Source organism: Hyla sarda, chromosome 1 (genome assembly GCF_029499605.1).
Source record: "Hyla sarda isolate aHylSar1 chromosome 1, aHylSar1.hap1, whole genome shotgun sequence".
Classification (NCBI taxonomy): Eukaryota; Metazoa; Chordata; class Amphibia; order Anura; family Hylidae; genus Hyla; species Hyla sarda.
In genome coordinates, this window is record NC_079189.1 from 85,826,348 (window position 1) to 85,842,888 (window position 16,541).

Below are 16,541 nucleotides of genomic sequence, written 5' to 3' on the forward strand. Positions count from 1 at the left end.
CCCATGTGTGGACGTCAAGTGCTCTGCTGGCGCACTACAATGCTCAGAAGAGAAGGAGCGCCATTGAGCTTTTGGGAAAAAATTGTTTGGAATGGAAGTCAGGGGCCATGTGCGTTTACGAAGCCCCCCGTGGTGCCAGAACAGTGGACCCCCCCACATGTGACCCTATTTCGGAAATTACACCCCTCACAGAATTTAATAAGGAGTGCAGTGAGTATTTACACCACACTGGCGTTTGACAGATCTTTGGAACAGTGGGCTGTGCAATGAAAAATAAAATTTTTCATTTTCACGTACCACTGTTCCAAAAATCTGTCAGACCCCTGTGGGGCGTAAATGCTCACTGTACCCCTTATTACATTCCGTGAGGGGTGTAGTTTGCAAAATGGGGTCACGTGGATATTAATTTTTTTGCGTTTATGTCATAACCGCTGTAAAATCGGCCACCCCTGTGCAAATCACCAATTTAGGCCTCAAATGTACATGGTGCGCTCTCACTCCTGAGCCTTGTTGTGCGCCCGCAGAGCATTTTACGCCTACATATGGGGTATTTCCGTACGCGGGAGGAATTGCGTTACAAATTTTGGGGGTCTTTTTTTCCTTTTAACGCCTGTGAAAATAAAAAGTATGGGGCAACACCAGCATGTTAGTGTAAAAATGTTTATTTTTATACACTAACAAGCTGGTGTAGCCCCCAACTTTTCCTTTTCATAAGGGGTAAAAGCCCCCCAAAATTTGTAGTGCAATTTCTCCCGAGTACGGAGATACCCCATATGTGACCCTAACCTGTTTCCTTGAAATACGACAGGGCTCTGAAGTGAGAGCGCCATGCGCATTTGAGGACTAAATTGGGGATTGCATAGGGGTGGACATAGGGGTATTCTACGCCAGTGATTAGCAACAGCTGGAGGCACCCTGTTTGGGAAACTCCCAGCATGCCTGGACAGTCAGTGGCTGTCCAGAAATGCTGGGAGTTGTTGTTTTGCAACAGCTGGAGGCTCCGTTTTGGAAACACTGCCGTACAATACGTTTTTAATTATTGGGGGGGGGGGGGGGGGGGACAGTGTAAGGTGGTGTATATGTTGTGTTTTACTCTTTATTATGTGTTAGTGTAGTGTAGTGTTTTTAGGGTACATTCACACTGGCGTGTTACAGTAAGTTTCCCGTTAGGAGTTTGCGCTGCCGCAGCCCAAACTTTAAGCAGGAAACTTACTGTAAACCTGCCTGTGTGAATGTACCCTGTACTTTCACATGGGGGTGGGGGAACCTCTAGCTGTTTCAAAACTACAACTCCCAGCATGTACTGACAGACCGTGCATGCTGGGAGTTGTAGTTTTGCAACAGCTGGAAGCACACTGGTTGGAAAACCTTCAGTTAGGTTCTGTTATCTAACTCAGTATTTTCCAACCAGTGTGCCTCCAGCTGATGCAAAACTACAACTCCCAACATGTGCTGATCACCAAAGGGCATGCTGGGAGATGTAGTTATGCAACAGCTGGAGGTACGCAACTACAACTCCCAGCATGCCGAGACAGCTGTTTGGGCATTCTGGGATTTGCAGTTTTGCTAAATCTGGAGGGCTACAGTTTTAGAGACCACTGCAAAGTGATCTCCAAACTGTGGTCCTCCAGCTGTTGCAAAACTACAAATGCCAGCATGTCCGGACAGCAAACAGCTGTTTGGGCATGCTAGGAGTTGTAGTTTTGCAAGATCTGGAGGGCTACAGTTTAGGGACCACTATATAGTGGTCTCAAATTGTAGCCCTCCAGCTGTTGCAAAACCACATATTCCAGCATGCCCAAACAGCTGTCTGGGCATGCTGGGAGTTGTAGTTTTGCAACATCTGGAGGGCTACAGTTAGAGACCACTATCTAGTGGTCTCAGACTGTACCCTCCAGATGTCGCTAGGCAACTCACCGGCTTCCGTAGGATCCAGCCGCACGACGTCGCCGCCCGCCGATCGCCGGCCGCCGATCTCCATCGCCCGCAGCCTCCGGCTCGGTAAGTGGATCTTCGGCGCCGGTCCCTGTCGGGTTTCCCTGTCCTGTCCCGCCTATTGTGGGTGGGCAGGACGGGGAAAACGAAAGTAACCCCCCCCGCCCCCGATCTGCTATTGGTGGTCGCGTCTAGACCACCAATAGCAGGGATAGGAGGGGTGGCACCCTTGCCACCTCACTCCTATCTCTTCAGGGGGGTTGTGGCTGTCATGGACACCCGCAATCCCCCTTCTATTCCGGGTCACCATAGCCCCGTAATGACCCGGAATCGCGCAAATCGCAAGTGTGAATTCACTTGCGATTTGCCGCGATCGCCGACATGGGGGGGGTCTGATGACCCCCCTGGGCCTTTGCACGGGATGCCTGCTGAATGATTTCAGCAGGCATCCCGGTCCGATCCCCACCCGGTGTGCGCCGGAATTGTCCATGACATACGCGTACGTCATGGGTCCTTAAGTACCAGGGTGTCATGACGTAGGCGTACGACAAGGGTCCTTAAGGGGTTAAAGGGGTACTCCCTTGGATTTTTTTTTTTTTTTTTTTTTTAAATCAACTGGTGCCAGAAAGTTAAACAGATTTGTAAATTACTTCAATTAAAAAATCTTAATCCTTCCAATACAATTTATGGGCTGTATACTACAGAGGAAATGCTTTTCTTTTTGGATTTCTCTGATGTCATGACCACAGTGCTCTCTGCTGACCTCTGCTGTCCATTTTAGGAACTGTCGAGAGCAGCATATGTTTGCTATGGGGATTTTCTCCTGCTCTGGACAGATATCCAAAAAGAAAAGCATTTCTTCTGTAGTAACAGCCCCTAAAAAGCACTGGAATAATTAAAGAATTAAGATTTTTTAACCTGTTAAGGACCAAAGATGTACAGGTACTTTTTTTTTTTTTTTTAAAGCCGAGGAACGTGCTCTCGATTTACCCAAAGTCCAAGAAAAAGTGCAAACGTGTTACACTAAAAAAAAACGTGCACAAAGGATGCGGTCTATCGCAAGCCCTTCTCCGATAGGAGAGAGGCCCCCCAACAAACCTTACCCTTCGCCTACAGACCAAAAGGTACCTGCGAGGTTCCAGGTTCGATGTCCCTTTTCGCCGAAGCTACTAGGGGACCACAAATGCTCCCGGCATCCCCCTTGGCGTTAGCCAAGGTATCTGCCCGCAGAGCCGATAAGGGTAGGTACCCTGCCAAAGCAGGAGTACCCGGGGTGTTTGCAGGGAGGTGCGGAACCTAATGGCCACACACACCTCCCCTAGACCGCCAGGAGGGACACCCAGAAGGGCTACTGCATCCTGACAAATCCTGTGAACACACAACACGCAAAAAGTGACACAGTGAGACAAAAAGAAATAAATAAGTGAATGTGTGCAGATATACTGCCCGGACATCCGGCCGGATCTATAAAAATTTCTCTGATCCTAGCCAGAAGGCCGGGAATCAAGAGGTGAGTGCCACAAGGTGAAGAGATTATGGTGCCCGTGCTTCCACTCAGTGAGCCAATACTCCCAGTGAGTTTCGGCACCTCGGGGTCACCACTCCCCGAGGCACAAAAGTACCTCGGCTCTAGACCCTCTCAGCCCCATGGCGAGACCCTGAGGGAACAGGTCACATCGGGGCAGCCGTCGAGCTGATTCCTCAGAACCAGCCCCGGAAAGCCCTGGTACACCTGCATCCTCCATGCAGCACCTCCACCAGCCCCATACCGGCGTAGTTTGCCACCGGCATGAAAACTGATAAGAACAGATACTACACTTGATCTTAGCCAAAAGGCCGAGAAGCGAGTACGTCCTGAGTCCTTTCCCTTTCTATAATGCGGGGCCAGTCATAGCGTGTCGGCCGGGACCAGTGTCTAATCGCGCACAGCACTGATCGCGGTGCCGCGCGCTATTAACCCTTTAGACTCAGCATTCAAAGTAAATCACTGCCGGTTGGCTCAGGGGGCTGTTCTGGATGTCCGCGGCGAAATCGCCGCATCCCGAACAGCTCTGGGACACGAGGAGGGTCTCCTACCTTGCCTCCTGGTGTTTGATCACCGAATGAGATTCAGGCATGAGCAGTCAAGCGGCAGAATCATCGATCAATGGTTTCCTATGAGAAACCATTAATCGATGTAAAAGACCAGTGTGTGCAATGTTATAGGTCCCTATGGGAGCTATAACACTGCAAAAAAAAAAAGTGATAAAAAGGGTATAAAGATCATTTAACCCCTCCCCTAATAAAAAAAAAAGTGTAAATAAAAATAAACAAATGTGGTATTGCCACGTGCGGAAATGTCCGAATTATAAAAATATATAATTAAATTAACCCCTTAAGGACTCAGACCATTTTGGCCTTAACCCCTTAAGGATGCAGGACGTAAATGTACGTCCTGGTGCGGTGGTACTTAACGCACCAGGACGTACATTTACGTCCTAAGCATAACCGCGGGCATTGGAGCGATGCCCGTGTCATGCGCGGCTGATCCCGGCTGCTGATCGCAGCCAGGGACCCGCCGGCAATGGCCGACGCCCGCGATCTCGCGGGCGTCCGCCATTAACCCCTCAGGTGCCGGGATCAATACAGATCCCGGCATCTGCGGCAGTTCGCGATTTAAATGAACGATCGGATCGCCCGCAGCGCTGCTGCGGGGATCCGATCATTCATAACGCCGCACAGAGGTCCCCTCTCCTTCCTCCGTGCGGCTCCCGGCATCTCCTGCTCTGGTCTGTGATCGAGCAGACCAGAGCAGGAGATGACCGATAATACTGATCTGTTCTATGTCCTATACATAGAACAGATCAGTATTAGCAATCATGGTATTGCTATGAATAGTCCCCTATGGGGACTATTCAAGTGTAAAAAAAAATAAAAAAAAATGTAAAAGTAAAAGTAAAAAAAAAGTGAAAAATCCCCTCCCCCAATAAAAAAGTAAAACGTCCGTTTTTTCCTATTTTACCCCCAAAAAGCGTAAAATTTTTTTTTATAGACATATTTGGTATCGCCGCGTGCGTAAAGTTCCGAACTATTAAAATAAAATGTTAATGATCCCATACGGTTAACGGCGTGAACGGAAAAAAATTAAAAAGTCCAAAATTCCTACTTTTTTAATACATTTTATTTAAAAAAAATTCTAAAAAATGTATTAAAAGTTTTTTATATGCAAATGTGGTATCAAAAAAAAAGTACAGATCATGGCGCAAAAAATGAGCCCCCATACCGCCGCTTATACGGAAAAATAAAAAAAAGTTATAGGTCATCAAAATAAAGGGATTATAAACGTACCAATTTGGTTAAAAAGTTTGTGATTTTTTTTAAGCGCAACAATAATATAAAAGTATATAATAATGGGTATCATTTTAATCGTATTGACCCTCAGAATAAAGAACACGTCATTTTTACCATAAATTGTACGGCGTGAAAACGAAACCTTCCAAAATTAGCAAAATTGCGTTTTTCGTTTTAATTTCCCCACAAAAATAGTGTTTTTTGGTTGCGCCATACATTTTATGATATAATGAGTGATGTCATTACAAAGGACAACTGGTCGCGCAAAAAACAAGTCCTCATACTAGTCTGTGGATGAAAATATAAAAGAGTTAGGATTTTTAGAAGGCGAGGAGGAAAAAATGAAAACGTAAAAATGTAATTGTCTGAGTCCTTAAGGGGTTAAGGACTCAGACAATTTAATTTTTAAGTTTTCATTTTTTCCTCCTCGCCTTCTAAAAATCATAACTCTTTTATATTTTCATCCACAGACTAGTATGAGGGCTTGTTTTTTGTGGGACCAGTTGTCCTTTGTAATGACATCACTCATTATATCATAAAATGTATGGCGCAACCAAAAAACACTATTTTTGTGGGGAAATTAAAAAGAAAAGCGCAATTTTGCTAATTTTGGAAGGTTTCGTTTTCACGCCGTACAATTTATGGTAAAAATGACGTGTTCTTTATTCTGAGGGTCAATACGATTAAAATGATACCCATTATTACATACTTTTATATTATTGTTGTGCTTTAAAAAAATCACAAACTTTTTAACCAACTTAGTACGTTTAGAATCCCTTTATTTTGATGACCTCTAACTTTTTTATTTTTCCGTATAAGCGGCGGTATGGGGGCTCATTTTTTGCGCCATGATCTGTACTTTTTTTTGATACCACATTTGCATATAAAAAACTTAATACATTTTTTATAATTATTTTTTATAAAATGTATTAAAAAAGTAGCAATTTTGGACTTTTTTTTTTCGTTCACGCCGTTCACCGTACGGGATCATTAACATTTTCTTTTAATAGTTCGGACATTTACGCACGCGGCAATACCAAATATGTCTATAAAATGTATTTTTTTACGCTTTTTGGGGGTAAAATAGGAAAAAACTGACGTTTTACTTTTTTATTGGGGGAGGGGATTTTTCACTTTTTTTTTTTTACTTTTACATTTTTTTTTACACTTGAATAGTCCCCATAGGGGACTATTCATAGCAATACCATGATTGCTAATACTGATCTGTTCTATGTGTAGGACATGGAACAGATCAGTATTATCGGTCATCTCCTGCTCTGGTCTGCTCGATCACAGACCAGAGCAGGAGACGCCGGGAGCCGGACGGAGGAAGGAGAGGGGACCTCCGTGCGGCGTTCTGAATGATCGGATCCCTGCAGCAGCGCTGCGGGCGATCCGATCATTCATTCAAATCGCGCACTGCCGCAGATGCCGGGATCTGTATTGACCACGGCACCTGAGGGGTTAATGGCGGACGCCCGCGAGATCGCGGGCGTCGGCCATTGCCGGCGGGTCCCTGGCTGCGATCAGCAGCTGGGATCAGCCGCGCATGACACGGGCATCGCTCCGATGCCCGCGGTTATGCACAGGACGTAAATGTACGTCCTGGTGCGTTAAGTACCACCGCACCAGGACGTACATTTACGTCCTGCGTCCTTAAGGGGTTAATGGGTTCTCTAGGGGGCTTTGGACAGTCTCTACTCATAGAATGGTCCCTGCTGGGACCCCCAATAATCAGCTGTAATCTGTAGATAAATCGATCACAGACCAGAGCAGGAGACGCCGGGAGCCGGACGGAGGAAGGAGAGGGGACCTCCGTGCGGCGTTCTGAATGATCGGATCCCTGCAGCAGCGCTGCGGGCGATCCGATCATTCATTCAAATCGCGCACTGCCGCAGATGCCGGGATCTGTATTGACCACGGCACCTGAGGGGTTAATGGCGGACGCCCGCGAGATCGCGGGCGTCGGCCATTGCCGGCGGGTCCCTGGCTGCGATCAGCCGCGCATGACATGGGCATCGCTCCGATGCCCGTGGTTATGCACAGGACGTAAATGTACGTTCTGGTGCGTTAAGTACCACCGCACCAGGACGTACATTTACATCCTGCGTCCTTAAGGGGTTAAAGTCCAAAATGGTGTATTTTTGGTCACTTTTTATATCATGAAAAAATGGATAAAAAAGCGATCAATAAGTCCGATCAATACAAAAATGGTACCGCGAAAAACTTCAGATCATGGTGCAAAAAATGAGCCCTCATACTGCCCCATATGCAGAAAAAAAGTTATAGGGGTCAGAAGATGACAATTTTAAACGTATAAATTTTCCTGCATGTAGATATGATCTTTTTCAGAATTGCGACAAAATCAAACCTATGTATAAGTAGGGTATCATTTTAATCATATGGACCTACAGAATAAATTTTGTCTCAATGATTTTTTTTTCCGTTTCGCAATAGATTTTTGGGTAAAATGACTGAGGTCATTACAAAGTAGAATTGGTGGCGCCAAAAATAAGCCATCATTATGTGCAAAATTGAAAGGTAAGGAGGAAAAAATGAAAGTGCAAAAACAGAAAACCCCCTGGTCCTTAAGGGGTTAAGAGAAATAATTTACAAATCTGTTTAACTTTCTGGCACCAGTTGATAAAAAAAAAAAAAAAAAAAAAAAAAAAAAGTTTGCCACGGGAGTACCCCTTTAAGGAGACTTTGAATGTAGCATGATTGTTGGTGCCAGACAGGCTGGTTCGAGTAATAATTTAGAAACTACTGATCTACTGGGATTTTAATGCACAACCATTTCTAGGGTTTACAGAGAATGGTCTGAAAATATTGAGGGAGTGGCAGTTGTGTGGATGGAAATGCATTGTTGATGTCAAATTTCAGAGAAAAATGGGCAGACTGGTTCGAGATGACAGAAAAGCAACAGTAACTCTGTACGCACAAGCCAAGCTACAGCAGCAGCAGACCACACCGGGTGCCATATTGTCAGCTAAGAACTGGAAACAGAGGCCTCAATTCACATAGGCTCACCAAAAATTAGACAATGGGAGACTTCCATTACCTTCAGGAGACTGCAGTTGAGCATGTGTGACCACCTCAGCGGGTCGTAACCAAGGGCAACAGTTATTAAAACAAAGCAGGCCTGTGAGGGATTAGTAAGCTTATCTCTCTCTAACGAGACATTTCAGTAATGCTTGTACATTTGAAATATGTTTAATTTCGCATAATGCATCAGTTTCACATAAGTGTAGCATGTCTAAATGTCCTAGACTGACCTTGTAGCATTGAAAAGGTGCTTATAATATTATCCACTCATGTGAAACGAGCCTAAAGACCATTTTGAGTCACAATAAATCATCTTAGTAGTGACTATGTACAGTATGTGGCACAAATTACCACATGTAGTATTATATAGAGAGAATGTGATGGGTCACAGGGGCCACAGAGCAGTGTCCACAACATAATTCAGACAGCTAGTGCAGTGGTCTTCAACCTGCGGACCTCCAGATGTTTCAAAACTACAACTCCCAGCATGCCCGGACAGCCGATGGCTGTCCGGGCATGCTGGGAGTTGTAGTTTTGAAACATCTGGAGGTCCGCAGGTTGAAGACCACTGCTTTAGAGCATAGAACCTTTTTCAATGTACAGAACTAGATGAAAGGCATAAAACTAGATGAAAATATTTTGTGCAGGGACATACAAAGAAAAGAGAAAATGGACCATACGATGTAATGCCAGGTTCTAGACCAGGGACTAGAGATGAGTGAAGTTACAGTGATTCGATTCGTCACGAACTTCGCGGCTCGGCAGTTGCTGAAATTAGTTCAGCTTTCAGGTGCTCCGGTGTGCTGGAAAATGCCGAGCCGCGAGGTTCGTGACGAATCGAATCACTGTAACTTCGCTCATCTCTACCAGGGACAGAAGAGTCTGTGGTTTCCTCCTCCAATCTTTTTCCATCATCCTTTAGGCCATTTGCTGACCCCTTGTTTGCTAACAATGTACCGTATATACTAGAGTATAAGCCGACCCGAGTGTAAGCCGACGCCCCTAATTTTACCCCAAAAACCCAGGGAAAAAATAAAAAATAAATAAAAGTTATTGACTCGACTATAAGCCTAGGGTGGGAACTACATAATCCCCCCCCCCCCCCATTCATCATCTCCGCCTGTCAATCCCTTCATCAGTGGTCTTCAACCTGCGGACCTCCAGATGTTGCAAAACTACAACTCCCAGCATGCCCGGACAGCCATTGGCATGTCCAGGCATGCTGGGAGTTGTAGTTTTGAAACCTCTGGAGGTCCGCAGGTTGAAGACCACAGCGGCCTTCGTCATCATCCTCCCCCTTCATCATCACCGCCTGTCAATCCCTTCATCAGTGGTCTTCAACCTGCGGACCTCCAGGTTTCAAAACTACCACTCCCGGGCATGCTGGGTGTTGTAGTTTTGAAACCTCTGGAGGTCCGCAGGTTGAAGACTACTCCCCCCTTTTGTTTTGTACTCACCTCCCCTCGGCAGGAAGTTAGAGTGAACTGGTCCGAGCCATCTATGCTGCAGGAACCGTCCGGTGGTGAGGATTAGTCGTTGCGGGCTGTCCATTTTCCCCAGGGTGGCCTCTTCTCCGTGCTTCGGCCCCGGACTAAAGACGTTACCTTGACGACGACGCACAGGGACGTTGCGCATGAACGTCCCTGTGTGTCGTTGTCAAGGCAACGTCACACACCGGGCCCGAAGAAGAAGCCCCCCCCCCCGGTGAAAATGGACAGCCCGCAATGACTAACCATCCCCACTGGACGGTCCCTGCAGCATAGATGGCCTGGACCAACTCACCCTTCCTTCCCACCGAGGGGAGGAGAGTACAAAAAAAAAAAAGGGGGGGGGGGGCTGTATGATGACAAAGGCCGCAGTGGTCTTCAACCTGTGGACCTCCAGAGGTTTCAAAACTACAACACCCAGCATGCCCAGACAGCCGATGGCATGCTGGGAGTTGTAGTTTTGAAACCTCTGGAGGTCCGCAGGTTAAAGACCACCGATGAAGGGATCGACAGGCGGAGAGTTCACTCGAGTATAAGCCGAGGGGGGCGTTTTCAGCACGAAAAATCGTGCTGAAAAACTCAGCTTATACTCGAGTATATATGGTAGTCCTTACAGAGGTGGACTCATACACAGATTCTCCCCCCCCAGAAGCAAGGTGATGGGACAAACTGGGCCCTCTCCCACCAAGGGCCCCATGGTAGTCACATGGTCTGAATCTGTGGCAAGTAGTTAGATCTTTTCAGTGCTTCTAGCAATGATGATCAGTGATCTAGTACTTTAAGCAGCTCTGGTAAAATAAAATCATTACTTCTGATCTAGAATGAATTCAAGGCTTTTCATTCAATGTTTGAATTGGCATTGACGAAACATGCCAGTCGTGCCCCAAGGATGCAGTCACCGGGAGTAAATATGAAGGGATGTTGCAGAAGTGTTACACAGAAGAGCAGTTTGATTCTTGTGTGGGTGAAGGAGATTTCTCAGCATGTTTTATACATGTGTTTCTCCTTCTGCCGGTGTGTTGATGTTGGAACACAGCGCAGCCTCATTATTTATGGTGTGAAAGTGTTCACTTCCTGCTCACAGGCTCAGGTAGCTTAGCAGCTTGCCCGGAGTAGATGGGACGTATGAGTCAGGGTAGGGTGCAGACCATGGAGGCTATAGAAACCCACACTACTCCGTTTATTAGTGTAATATATGTAAAGAACAGGGGGGCAACATTTCAGAATTAAAATACTAAATAAAACAATACGTGCATGAATAGCGTGAATTACCCAGAATTTGTGTTCATTTCTACTATAAAAATATGTATTGATACTATTACTCCCCAATAACCTTTTTTTGTTGAATATGGTCTTTTTTTCCGACCCCTCTTGCTCCCTCATCCCACCTGCTCTTATTTTTGGTTTATAAAAGGTCCAGACTTTCCCTTATAGTTTTGTTGTTAACAGTAACTCATTTGTTTTGTGCACACTTCATATTCCTTAAAGGGGTTATCCAGGAAAAAAAAATTTCAACTGGCTCCAGAAAGTTAAACAGATTTGTAAATTATAGTAAATAAAGAAAAAAGGTGTCCTGCACTCACCGCTTCTATCCAGGTAATCCTGCTCCCATCTCGGGTCACGACTCGAACACGGAGGACATGGGTTGTGGAGCGCTCCACAACCCATGTCCTCCGTGTTCGAGTCGTGACCCGAGATGGGAGCAGGATTACCTGGATAGAAGCGGTGAGTGCAGGACACCTTTTTTCTTTATTTACTACAATTTAGTGACTACGGTCTTTATTGTCCTAGCACCTCCGCTACCAGGGTGGATTTCCAGTCTAGCGGGACGCCGTCTCCATCTCGTGGTCTTAGGAGGCCTAAGGTATCGGTGCCACTGTTGTTTCTTGTTTACTTCTAGATTTGTAAATTACTTCTATTAAAAAATCTTAATCCTTTCAGTATTTATGAGCTTCTGAAGTTAAGGTTGTTCTTTTCTGTCTAAGTGCTCTCTGATGACACCTGCCTCGGGTACCGTTCAGTTTAGAAGCAAATCCCCATAGCAAACCTCTTCTAAACTGGGCGTTTCCCGAGACAGGTGTCATCAGAGAGGATTTAGACAAAAAAGAACAACTCAAATTCAGAAGCTCATAAGTACTGAAAGGATTAAGATTTTTTAATAGAAGTAATTTACAAATCTGTTTAACTTTCTGGAGCCAGTTGATATATATATATATATATATATATATATATAAATAAAAAGTTTTTTCCTGGATAACCCCTTTAATATTACAATATCGTTTTGCATTAAAGGGATGTCCGGGATTAAAGAAACTGAGCACAGGCTGGAACCATGCTAGAAACTTTCCTCCCTTTTAATTCTGCTATTGCTCCCGTGTCCGCCACCGGGCCTGCTGATCTGCATGATCTCTGCTTGCATGTATGGCACATCAGCAGAGGACAGTGCTCACAGCAGGCCTAAATGGGGACACTGGAATAGTGACGGATTCAGGAGTCAAGTTTTTTTTTATTTATTTATTTTTATTTTTTAAAGGCCAGCCCCGGGCTGTATTTAATAATAATAATAATAATAATAATAACAAAACAAAAAAACAACCTTTTTAAATAACAAAAAAATATGCATTCAATTGAGACATCTAGAATAGGGCAAATATTTTTCATATGACAGAACCTACATGTATCCATGGCAGCATGCAACTAGGGCCATTAGTAGTTATGGGCTCAAACAAAGCACACCCATTTCTGACTACAGTGCAAATAAATATTGACAGCTTCTTTTTTTCCCTTGAATTTAATATAAACTTACATGTTTATTTTGCAGAACCTGTATATGTTCCATTCCTTGTTGTTGGCTCCATATTCATTGCCTTCATCATCGTGGGATCCCTGGTAGCTGTCTACTGCTGCACATGCTTGAGGCCGAAGCAGACATCTCAACAGCCAATGAGATTCACCTTACGCAGCTATCCTCCGGAATCTCTACCTATGATTTTAACCAGTAGTAGCCTAAGGACTCCGTCTAGACAGTCCAGCACTGCAACTAGTTCCACCTCTACTGGGGGATCAGTACGTAGACTTTCCTCCTCCAGAGCAGATCCTGGTTATCTAGTAACGTCACCTCCACCTCCATACTCTTCGGCACATTCCATACATCTCAATCCATCATCTACATTTCTGGTGTCCACACAGTACTTTTCATATCCCCTCCAAGCAGATGGAAACACAAATAAGAACTGTCCCGACTTCCGACAGTAAGACTATTTGGAAACTAGTGACAATCCTTTATATTTGTGGAATGGATGATACAGAGAATGCAGTTTGTACATTTATTTAGAAACAAATACTTTTGTTCAATATTTAGCAAAGAAACTGTCATATTGTGCAATAGAAGGTGTATAATATAGCCAACATTTACTTTCCTACCGGTGAATAAGCTGCTGTAGTAGTTGATTTGCTTCTGACTGTTGGGCAGCAAAGGTTTTCTAAAAATAAATACAATATTTGGGTTCTAATAGAACATGTTCTTTATAAAAACAAACTCAATAATGAAATGAATAATTAGTGTGGAATTGTGATTCAACAGCTGACACGATTTTATTGCACTGGTGGTCATCCTGGTGGATCCTACAATGAGACTAAACCTGACAATCTTATTTCACGTTAAAAGAAAAATACTACATATATTACATGGACATATATAATAGAGTTGTGACTTACAGTCTTACACAGGGGTAAACATTTTAAAAGCTGTTACGTCTTCCAAATTACGTATAAAATCGTGGATCTAATTTTCAATTGTTTGCAGATTTACCAATTTTTGGATCACATTGTACAGTGCCACAGATTGTGACAGCGCTATATAAATCAAGATTAATAAAAATTTCCTGTCATATTTTCCATCTGACTAGTGTTCTATGGTATGTTAATTGTCCAGAACAGTTTTTTTTTCACTTAAAAAATTAGGCATGACAGCTAGATCGTACAGCAAACATTATAAGGAATTCCTGGTGTTCTGTACCATCAATGATAACTAATGTTATGTTTGTGTACTATTCAATATATTTGGTTGTCTTTTACATGACTTAAATGAAGATCTGATCACTGATCATTGAAGAGAATACTTTTGTGAATTGGTTAACAAATTTTCTTGGCTATGTAAATGTGATAGGAATGGTTTTGTAATATTTAGAGGGGAGACAATGTGTTCAAACCTTAAAGCATTTCTGTCATTTGTATAAACTTTTAACAAGTTCTCCAAAAGTCAAAGTTCTAAGTCCTCCTGTAATCACGAGTTAAAGCGCACTTTACTCCCTGATCTGCCCCATTACAGTCTATCATGCACATTAGTCAGATCAGGTGGCCATTGCACTATTGCAACCCCATACGACCTAAACTTTTGACATGTCTGGTCAACAAGTCTAAAGTTTATACAAATGACAGTAACGCTTTAAAGGGGTACTCATGAGGAAAAAAAATGCTGTAGAAGCCTTTATCATTGCTTACATGTCTGCCCCATTCCTGAAACCACCAACGAACCATTGTTTGGGGGGGTTCCTTAATCCTGTACATCCTGGTTGAGCAGTTGCTTAGCACTACAATTGCTTCCCCTCTGCTTTCCATCACAGTTCTCCCACCTTGCCTACTTCCCTACCACAGAACTCCTGTCAGTTCCCCACCCAGAGTTGATGGAGAAAATCACATTTTACAGCAGACTATTGCACAGTATGCCTGCAAAACCGGCTTTACTCACTCCGTTTGCTCCTCTACCTGTGGTATTGGTCAGCGCTGTAAACACACCACATTCTTCCTAAATTTTCGTTTGTGTGTATATAACAGGGAGATGGTTGTATAGACTGCAGGGCTGGTCAGAGGTAATGGCATTATTCGGGGTGGGGCTAGAGCTCCAGTCATACCTTCTGAGATAGAGGATAACGCGTTGTCTTGGGAGAAAGGGAGGAGGTGGAGAGCTAGAGACAAAGCGATTAAAAAAAACTAAAAATAAAAAACAAAACCCATATTCATGTTGAAACTATAACTTTTATTAAATTTAAACAATTGAGACAAAACATTGAAAAATACTGCGTTATCCATGCACATTCCTAAATTAATAGACAACATAGATGTTAACAAAAAAAAAAAAAAACTGTGCCAATTTCTTCAAGTTGTATCCTTGCTTGCCTAAAAGACTATAAATGTGATGTAGACCATACTTCAGAAAAAAAATATAAATCACAAAACAAAACCTGAGTTATGAATAAAACATACAGAACAGACATTAGTCATGCAGCACCAAAACTTCTAGTGACAGCAGCAGGAGTCAAATATTCCATACAACCCATGGACATTCATAGAAAAAAAAAATAGAACATATAATACAAAATATACAGTAAACAAACAAAACAAAACTTACTATAAAGTAACGACCAAATCGAAAGAACGAGAAAAACAACCTTTAATGGCTTATTTTATAATGTCAATATAATTCTGTTGTTCTGCCTGATCAGACAAGTATGGAGAGAGGGTGTAAGTAGGCTGTTCTAGTTATTGAAACAATAGTGAGACACCCCAAGGAATCTCATGCAGGGGCCTTATCCAGATTAAAGGGAACCTATAATTTTTAGACAGCCTGAACCACTGTCATCCTTGATTGACAGTGCTCACTCTCTCTGGGTATAGGTAGAGATCTATTAATAAAGGCTGGCAGGGTTGGGAGAAGCGGCTTGGGGGCCACCCTGTAGGCTGGCAGGGTTGGGAGAAGCGGCTTGGGGGCCACCCTGTCAACTGGTGGCTTGGGCAGCATGAAAATGATAACAGATTCACTAATGAACAAGATTCTTCAGGTGTAGTACAGCTATCTTTGCATTATTCTTCCTAGCATGTCCCCTGGGTCTCTCGATGTCTGATGTCGTATCAGGCACAAGTGGAGGAATAAATGACCACTTTAAAAGGGGATCGGTCAGCTATTGATCAGGCTTGGAGCTGAAGTGTCAAGAGGTTGTGCTGAGCCTCCACCCTTCCCATCCTGACGTGCACAACTCAGTGCTGGAAGAGGAGAACTGTATGTCAATCAAGGCAGGGAAGGGAGGGGGAGGAAGAAGACTTGCACAGCCTCTGACACTATCTCTGAGTGTGATCAAGAGATGACAGATTCCCTCTAAAGGAAATTAAGCATTTATTCAACATTCAAATACAAGATGATTATTTTACAAAAAATTTAATGCAAGGTCAAACAGTTCAGTGCCAACGGTTAAAGACAAAACAAAGACACACACAGAAAATCACGTCAATTGGGTTAAACTATAACAATTTTTTAAATTAACATTCCCCCAACACACATAGTACTAAAGCATAGTGCAAGCCTGCATGTCAACAAAACCCAAGAACCAGGGTTTACATTAGTCAAATATTCTAAAAACATTTGCACTTAAAAATATGAACTCATGCAGACAAAACAGGTACACTCAATCTCAACTACAAGTATTTAAGTAAGTCACAAAAAATAAATTAATCTCATTATCAGGTGCCGGATGTCCATACATCCAAAAGAGAAACAGAGAGGAATGATTCGAAAACAAAGTAAAATCAGTCCAGTCATAGGTGCTGTTTACTTATTAAAATATGGATCAAGCCGTCAAATTAGAAATGCAGCTTCCAATAACACAGCAAAACACTTTACATAAATATTCAGTAGCGCATTCACCTTTCCTGACCTTCAACGTAAAATAAATAAGTTCAAAATGATGC

The 16,541-nt window shown here is 43.5% G+C and overlaps 1 protein-coding gene and 1 non-coding gene across 3 annotated transcripts in view; one reads left to right on the plus strand and one right to left on the minus strand.

Annotated features, from left to right (window-relative positions):
• SHISA3 (shisa family member 3) overlaps window positions 1–15,024 on the plus strand; it is a 147,210-nt gene extending 132,186 nt beyond the window's left edge. For both annotated transcript variants that reach the window (XM_056557238.1, XM_056557228.1), the window contains one exon: window positions 12,619–15,024. In XM_056557238.1, coding sequence (XP_056413213.1) covers window positions 12,619–13,052 — 434 coding nt within the window. In that variant the 3' untranslated portion in view covers window positions 13,053–15,024. The remainder of the gene's footprint in view (window positions 1–12,618) is intronic.
• Window positions 3,601–3,783, minus strand: LOC130343795 (U2 spliceosomal RNA). Its single transcript, XR_008882995.1, has one exon. It is a non-coding gene; the product is annotated as a U2 spliceosomal RNA (small nuclear RNA).
• Window positions 15,025–16,541: the final 1,517 nt, after the last annotated feature.